We start from the raw sequence: 8,949 nt of genomic DNA on the forward strand, positions 1-8,949 counted from the left end.
AAAATTTCACATTTATTTTATTTCGTGTGCTCTAAAATGTTTCCGCCCTTGATTTAATTTGTTGCGTTGCATTTAGCATTCATTAATTTACTTGTTGAATACCTTCTATACTTCTTATTCGTATCATATTCCGAAAATAAAATTTAATTGAAGTTCTGAATAAACAAAAGGTAAAAATTTCCTAATATAATAGTTTAAATATGAATTTTTAAAAAACTAAATAAATAAGTGAGAAAAAAGTTAAGAAGAAATTAAAGAAATATTGCAGTCATAATAAGTTAGAAACGAAACACCCGAAGCGATAATTGGGACGTAGCGAAAGAGACACGAAATCCTTAGGTCCGCCACGCAAGGAAGTTTTCGAGAATATGCCGTGAGAGAAAAACTCAATTAAAGTTGGCAATACACTGCTGGAGAGAAACGGTCGATATAAATGACACGCTTAAAAAGTAGGCACGACAGGAAGAATAGTAATAAGGTAATTTTCCAATTCGAGCTATTTTTAAACCGCGACAGTATTTATTATTGAAACGTGTTGCTCGCCATTAAAACCGACAGAAATAAAAGCAATTCTTAATGTCACACCACCGCGGATTATCGATCCTCTTTAAAATCCTCATCGTCTGAAAGTTAACAACTTTCATGGCTACACTTAACAGCGTTTTTATCATATTTTAAAAGACTGTATTACACTTTGGTATAGTTTATGCTTCACTGGTGCTCATACGCGTCAAAAAATACAGCCTTTAATGTAAGTAAAATGCTTTATCATAAACAAACTAATTAATAATAGCACAGCAGCCTCCTCGATTTTTCTGGCCTGCACAGTGTAACGTATATACAGACTCGTATATGTTTTTAACAGTTAAAAATGTAGAGAATTTTTTAATGGAAAAAATGGATAGTTTTTTGAATTGCAAAAATTTTAATATGATATATATAATATTTTGAACACACTGGCGTAGTTTGTCGACTTATTTGCGGAACACCCTGTATATAGATGAACAAAATAATACAACACGTAACGCAATTAACATTACAATGACTTTTCTCAAGTTGTAATTTGACACAGTTGTTCATTGAAGTTACTAGATGTAATATCAAATAGGAAACTTACGATCACGATGAGGGTCGACATTGTGTGGCGTTGTCGAACTGTCTGCATCACCTTCACCGTCTAATTCGTAGTAAATCCTATCGGTTCCACCGTTTACCTCCTTCACGCCATTCACACTTACCAGATCCTCCATCCTCCTACAAACATTTATGTTTTCATTTTTGTCTACATACAATTTCATTTCATTTCATAGTAAGTACATATACGCCGTGAAAAAGATACGAATATTAATGTTAAGAGTATATGTTAATAATAAATAATTAAGGTTCAGTTTATCTGTGAATGCATTTAAGTATACTAAATTATGTTTATAGCGATATATAATATAATATCCTATTTTATTATCACTACGAGAAATACATAATAAAACAAAAAAATCATAGGAACGGTAATACAGCAAAAGGAAAAAGTGTTGCAAGCGATTCCACTCATATACAATCTATTATGTGTATTTTAATTTTTAGTTAATTATATTGAGACGCTGATTAATCAAAACCCATGTTATTATAAATAAATCGAGTGAAGGAATTCTCGATAGTAACGAAGAATAATATTAATGTTCGTTTTCATATGAAACTGATTTTCTACTCTACATATTTAAGCAGAGTAATGGATTGTGCAGGAAATAAATCAAGCTTGTTAAAAGTTCGGGGTCAGTTGGTAGAACTGTGATGAATACACACTTGGATTATATTTAGAAACTATATTATTTTGTATTTAGAAATAAATTTATAACACAATTTATAGGGGATAATAAATTATAAATCGAGAACTTAATTAATCGTTAAATTCAAATATATTTGATACAATTTAATGGAAAATATTAGCCATTCGAACTATTACGCAGTAACTTTTAAGTCTATAAAACGACGTATTTTATTTTGTTATCAGAACTGTTCAAATTTTTAATAAACATATTTCAATTAATGTTAAAAACACCAAAAATAAATACAAATATATAATAATTAGTAATATATCATATATGTATATTATTACGTGAATAAAATAAAACAGTAACAAATCGATTCATTCTTGTTTCAACTTTTACCGAAAAAAATGCATAATGTTATTGATATACTTACAACAGTAGGATAAATTGTTATAAATGTAAATGTAAAAACACAAATACCACTTAGTTATCTTACACTCTCTTTTCTTCGAGCTTAACGGATAAAACGTCAGAGTGCGTTTTCTCTTTCAATGGACTCAGAAATACGCCTGATGATATCAACAAACTGCTACCGTCAACTATATATGTGCGTTAAACATTAATCGAAAGAATCACGAAGCACTGTTTCTTTAACATCTGATAATCGGATAATTGTATGTATTCATGGAAGCGTTCAGTTTGCCTTTTCAAGCAACTTTGCATATAAATACAACAAGGTTGCGACGTCGTTGCTTTCTGGTAGATACGAGAAAAAGATTCGCGTATATTCACGTTTATTATTGAAGGATCACTAGTTGATTTGAAAAATAAGAACAAAAATATCGTTGATTTGTTCACGATACACTTCTTGATGGAAGAAAACACAAAACGCACATAAAACTTCCGGCAGGCTGGAGCGTGCTGTTAGCGACCAACTGTCACTGCACGTTGTAGTCACGATGTGTCGTATAGGATCGTATCTACCCTGTTAGGGGCCTTCGGCAAACTCCACGAATCAACCGAACTCGTTCAAAAGTATAAAAACAATGATGAATTAATTGACTAGGTTCGACAAAAATCATCTCTGCTTTATCTTAATTCAAAAATTGTAATTAATTTATAGTTAACACTGTTTCCACAGCTTTCTCAACGTTTCAACGAACATAACAAAATAACCTCACTTGTACATGTAAACTTCATTCTTTCATTATTGTACAGTACACGGAATAAACAGAAAAAACTTGAGAATTTTCACAATAACGTATATCGCAACTTTTGCAATTTTAAAATATCTCGTTCATTAATAAATATAAAAATTTGATACTTTACAATGGGTACTTTAAAATTAGTGTATCTACTGTCACATACGTAATGATGGAATCATTGATTACAAAACACTAAACATATTGGCAATGTTAATACAGCAAGCAACGAAACATTTAGAAAAGTGAAAAATCTGTCACCTGTAACTTTAACAGTGCTGGAAACAAGGGAGATGTACGCGAATGAGCACGATTGGTCGAGTGGCGCGATAGTGATGTGAAGCGCGTCATACGAGCCTGGCGCAGGCTCGCGCCTGTCGATCTTGTGAAAATCCATACCGCGCAACTGGCCGTCACCGATGTATCCTTTGAACAAACTAAAAAACTTTATACATTCTTTATATAATTACTCACCAATATATAAAACCAACTAAACATTCATATAACTCCATTTGCAGGTTTCAAGTCGGACGATTAAAATCGAAACTTGCAAGTTGAAACGTATTTGAGATAAAAATTTAAAAACTGTTATCGGACGCACCGCTAAAAGAATAACACAAATACATACTGAACGAGAATAACAACGATGAAAGGATGTAATAGGAATAATTTATTACTTGTTAAGATACGTGACTTTATTACATTACACTAAACTTACATTAACGAATATACTCTAACCGTATATCTTACAGGTGTGCGTTCAGAAATAGGAAGAAACAACATTTACATAGAATTGAACTTAGATCGTTCAATTTCAGTTAAAATCAAAGTCACTCTCTGTATTCGAAACGTTCCTCTCAATCGTGCTGTCTGTATCAGAATCCAACAAAGATTTGATTACGTCCTTTGTTTTCTTCGGCTCCTTCTCAGAAGATAATTTTTCATTTTTACTTTGAACAGTATCAACTTTCTCCTCTTTTGTATCTTCGTGTTTCGACGCTTCTTGTACTACCTCTTTGTATTCTTCGTCCTGCTTATCTTCTTCTTGCGTAAGCTGTGACTGATTAGGATCGTAATCAGTATATGCGAAAGGCTGATTTGCATCGGTGTCACTTACTTGATTAGGATCGTATTGTTGCTCATAAGTGTATGCATATTCTTGATTCGCATCTTCTTGATATTGTACATTAGGTTCGTGTTCGTACTGATTTCTCGAACCGTATTGTTCACCAACGTATGCTCCGTACTGTTCATTCGACTCCTGCGCGTACTCTTGATTAATATATTCTTGGTATTCTTGATTTGGATTATTTTCGTATGTCACGTTCGGATCGTAATTCGGGTCTTGATTAGTTACATATGCCGCGTTCGGGTCATAACTTTGATCTTGATTAGTTTCGTACGAAACGTTCGGATCGTAATTTCCATCCTGATTAGCTTCGTAGGTCAAGTTTTGATCATAATTCTGCCCCTGATTGTTTTCGTACATCGCATTTTCGTCGTAATTATATTGTTCGTTCAAACCGGTATACTCTGTTTCATAATTTTGTGCGTAGTTCTGTGCTTGATTAGGGTCTTCGTAGTAATTTTCATTGGTGTATTCTTCAGTTTGCGCCACTATCTCTTGCTCATTCGTGTCAGGTACAAATTTAGTTTCATTACATTCTTCAGTTTGCTTATTGTCTAAGTCATTCCGTTCGTCAACTTGATCCTGTACCAGTTTAGTATTAATTTGCATTACATTCTCATTATTATAACTTTTGTCTTCATGTTCTAATTTTTCAGGTAAAACAGAAGTTTCGCTTGTTTCTGTTACATTTTCATGAATAGAGTCTTCTTTTTGCACAGGATACTTGGTAGTTTCTTGTCTCGATTGATCTTTTGTGATATCCGAATTTGTTTCGTTCATATTCGATTCTTCTTTAGAATTTTGCTCATTTTTGTCACTTTCCACAGTGTTTACTTTATTTGAATTTTCAATTTGCTCTACGTTATCTTGATTTAACTTAGAAGCGTCTACTACTAATTCTTTCTTACTAGACTGATCTTCAGTTTCGCCAGTTAAATTTATCTCTTTTATTCGTTTCTGCAAGCAATCTAGATCCCACGGTTCTAACTCGTCAACGACGTCAAAAGAATGTTGATCAACGTCAGATTCCTCCGCAAGATAAAAATTATCTTCTTCATTATACTCTTGCCTTTGTACATTTGTCTCCACTTGTTCCTTCTCGTTGGACGAAACATTGAAATCAACACGTTCGTTTTCTTGCATTTGGTGTAATTGCTGTTCATATTGCTCCAGTGGATGAGTGTTACTTAGGCCGGTAATATTCTGTTTCTCAAGCTTTTCAATATTTTGATGTGAATCTAATTTTGGCTCGTGTAACTTAATATCGTTGCTAATTTCGTCTTTTGCAAACGCTACCGAAGTTTCGCGTCCTTCGCGCGTATCTGCGAACGCAACGTAGTTTCTTTCTGAAATCGGAGTGTCGCTTTGCGTGCTTTCAACCAATTCGAGATTTCTATTTTTATCCACGTGCCCTTTTCCAGAATCGTTGGCATCATTTAAAACCACTGTCCTAGACACAAGATCTTCCGCCAATGCCAGAACTTTCTCGACCTCTTTAGGAAGATCTTCTTTCGGTTGATCCTCGTTCAGAAGTTCTAAATTGACATTCGACGAAGAAACATTTGGAATAACAGTCATATCCTGGTCGATTTCCTCTAAACTTTGTGTATCAAGGTCACGATGAAGCTTCCGAATTTTATCGATGTACCTATCTAACTCGTTCTCCACAATCGTCGCTGTTCTATGTTCGTCTTCTTCGTCCACAACAAGTTGTTTCGTATTGATCGGTGATCTTGTACCACTTAGACTCTTTGATGTGAAACGTTTGTGTCGTCTTATCATGTTATCGACGTCGGAAGTTGTTAATGATCGCACAGGCGTATCGTTAACAGATTTTTTCAAATAATCAGGCTTTCTCCAAGAGTAATCCGTGTAACTTGGAAATGTTCGTTTGGATAAATTTAATGATTTATTTAACGAAGGTATACCGTACACGTTTCGTTTCGCAATTACCGGCATGGTTCTATAAACTGAAGGTATTTCGTCAACATTTGACACTTGCGTTTGCATATTATCCAACGATATTTTGTCGTTCTCTTGTCGAAATGATTGCGTGGAAATTGATGATGGATGAATGTAATGCTGCGGAGTAACAGGAGTAAATCGATTTTGAGATACATCCAAGAATTTGTACGGTGACATGCTCTCGTTAGTACGTTCTGGTACTATAAAATGTGATATATTTTGAGCTGTTTCCATTCGGTCTGATGTGGGTTTGTTAAAATGTGGAACAGTTGGTTGACTTAAAGAACTCGGTTGGCATGATGATACACGTGGTACGTGTAAATTTGGATCAATCGGAACGTACGGTTGTTTATGTTGGAAAATTTGTGACGATACATTCTGAGTTGGTGATTGTTGAATATCGTTTTGTAAAATTGTCGAATACATTCGTGAAGCATTTTGACTTCCGTTCACCAGCTGATTTAAATTTTTCTGTTGTACGGTACTCGGTTGGTAATTATTGTAATACGTATTTTGTGCTGATTTAGTGAAGCTCGTCGCTGAAGGAGAGATCGACCAATTCGTTTGGTCGTTTAACAGCCACATTTGAGGTGACGGAGTATTTTTTATTTCGGAAGATAAATGAATTGGTTCCACAGTCGCATCTTTCCTCAAATATCTACTTTCGCCTTGAATTGGTATATTGTTGTCGTCGATAATACTTTCCGATTGAATGGGAACAGTATAAATGCGACGAAGATAAGCTTCATATTGTTTCTGAAAAATAACCAGGTATTCTCCGTTGTAATAACGTATTTTTAACGGTATACTTCACGTTTCAAATACGTATATCATGTTTGTACAGTCACGTGTTGTGCACTACCATAAACTGAAACGCATTGTAGAAGTGCTTTTAAACGGTGTGATAAAATCACTGAAATTTTTCACGTAATTGATAGATAACTATTTATCGCAATAAAAATGAAACATTCTTGAATTATAAAGAAGCGATGAACGATTTCGCATGCATATCGAAATAACATACATTTTTTAAATTAAAATTGTGAAAAATAAAAAAAAAACTCACCCTAAGAATATTAAGCCTATCTGTTTTCGCAGTCATCAATGCAAGGCTATTGTCTACTTTATCCAATGCCTCGAGAAGCTTATGATTCCTTTCATCCCTTGTACGTTGTTCCTCTAAAAATTCTATATATCTTAAGCGCAATCGATTTATACACGCATCGTGCCTGAAATGTCAGTAATTTCATAATTTTTAAATCTGGAGTCATTTCTCGTTTATTTAAAAATTTTTCAAAATAAAATGTTAATAATTGTATGCAAACAAAATGTTTATTTTACCTAAATCGAATTTACCATAGTCTGTTAAATGCCTACGCGATCGAAGAATGTTGCGTGACATTGGCAAAAGATCACAACTTTCCTTGATAGTGTATATATATTTACGTGTGTGTCTGTGTGTATACATATTATATGTACATTGATAGCGGGTACATCAAAATACGAAGACTGCAGTGCCAAATTAACAGAATGTCTATGTTACTTATTTCTATGTATGCGATCGATGTTTACGTAGGTTAAGGCATATTTTAAAACGTAAACACAAAGCATAGGGAATTCATGTTAGAAATCAATTACGAGACAAAGGTTATGTTCGCTTATATTGATTGTGACATTCCTCAAAACTAGGTCGCTTTCGAATCAATACATAATCCCCGAAATTCTTTTGTATTATTATTAGAAGAAACGGAAATAAAATCGATAATGACAGCTATTTATCTATGTATTGTTTGCGAAAGTTTTTCTCGTCGTTTCTGCATAGTGCACGCTCAGCTAGGTAAATCAATTCAGTGCTTTAAGAATTCAGAATTGTCCGCAGAAGCTACAGAATTAATAACACTGGTTTCTGAATAAGTAATTTCAATTTAAATACTCACCTATTGCGAGATTCTTGAACGAGTATTTTAAATCTTTCTTCTAATCTTATTCTCTCTTCTTCGCTATAACAATTGTGCAACAAACGTATGGAATAATTTACAAATATGTTTAAAAATTTTATATATTTCTTTCTAATACATTTGCCTACGAAAAAATTTTTTTCTAAGAAACATGCTCTACTTACCTTTTTCGTAACTTTTCCTGCAAGTCCAGCATTTTTTTATAATAGTCGTAACTATCGTAAAACGATGTCATACTGTACAATTCAATTTGAAACTGATTCAAAAAATCGAAATAATCGATTGTATCGACGTTCGATATTTGGCGCTTATTATGAAAAAGTTTGGTAAGACGTACATGTTTTAATCGATGTTTACAAGCAGCATGACGCTTGGCAAAAATAATAAACGATATTTAGTTATACGATAGGTTGGAAATAAATATTGTTTTTGCAAATGGTGCATATTTATCTTGTTACTTTATACACCTATTACAATTATTAATTCAATATATGAAATGAACGATCACTAAATTCACTGAGCAATGGTTAAAAAAATGTTTAGCATATTACAACGTAATATAGACTTATTTTATTTTAAACAATCACGTAATATGAATAGTTCCAACGATCTTTCTTTGGTTCGGTACTACGAGCAACTGTCGTATTTGACGTCGTACAATGGTAGGGTTGGGGGTGCTTCAGCAGGTAAACACGCAGGTGTTGTCCCTACTCCTGCACTAACGCACGCAATAATAAAATATATATGCAAATAGAATAATGTCTTATTTTAGCTTAATATTTGTAAAAACAAAAAACAACAAAATATTCTATTATTCAAAACTTTTCTAAGCATATCGAAAATTTCAATTTTGTTAAAACAACATACATACGTATTAAATGTTGCGCAATTTTTTACAATAATTTTTTTGAAAATTCAATTGTTTTAAC

The 8,949-nt window shown here is 33.3% G+C and overlaps 2 protein-coding genes across 2 annotated transcripts in view; both read right to left on the reverse strand.

Annotated features, from left to right (window-relative positions):
* LOC108575381 (AMP deaminase 2) overlaps positions 1–2,318 on the reverse strand; it is a 26,818-nt gene extending 24,500 nt beyond the window's left edge. The window contains exons 1-2 of the mRNA XM_017938156.1: positions 2,200–2,318; positions 1,118–1,254 (exon numbers count right to left, since the gene is read on the reverse strand). Of these exons, the coding sequence (XP_017793645.1) occupies positions 1,118–1,250 (133 nt within the window). The 5' untranslated portion in view covers positions 1,251–1,254; positions 2,200–2,318. The remainder of the gene's footprint in view (positions 1–1,117; positions 1,255–2,199) is intronic.
* Positions 2,319–3,782: 1,464 nt separating this feature from the next.
* LOC108575363 lies at positions 3,783–8,270 on the reverse strand. The gene is made up of 4 exons (XM_017938135.1): positions 8,185–8,270; positions 8,000–8,062; positions 7,129–7,291; positions 3,783–6,818 (listed from the first exon to the last, which is right to left on the reverse strand). Exons 1-4 carry the CDS (start codon positions 8,253–8,255, stop codon positions 3,783–3,785), a joined length of 3,333 nt encoding a protein of 1,110 aa, XP_017793624.1. The 5' UTR covers positions 8,256–8,270.
* Positions 8,271–8,949: the final 679 nt, after the last annotated feature.

Source organism: Habropoda laboriosa, unplaced genomic scaffold, assembly GCF_001263275.1.
Source record: "Habropoda laboriosa isolate 0110345459 unplaced genomic scaffold, ASM126327v1 scaffold143, whole genome shotgun sequence".
Classification (NCBI taxonomy): domain Eukaryota; kingdom Metazoa; phylum Arthropoda; class Insecta; order Hymenoptera; family Apidae; genus Habropoda; species Habropoda laboriosa.

What these genes read in the sequence shown, in the direction of transcription:
- LOC108575363 (XM_017938135.1), bottom strand. Translation starts at nt 8,255, where the DNA reads ATGACATCGTTTTACGATAGTTACGACTATTATAAAAAAATGCTGGAC. An exon ending in GTTCAAGAATCTCGCAATAG is followed by an intron (nt 7,292 to 7,999) that starts GTGAGTATTTAA and finishes CTGACATTTCAG; the next exon opens with GCACGATGCGTGTATAAATC. An exon ending in ATAGGCTTAATATTCTTAGG is followed by an intron (nt 6,819 to 7,128) that starts GTGAGTTTTTTT and finishes GTTATTTTTCAG; the next exon opens with AAACAATATGAAGCTTATCT.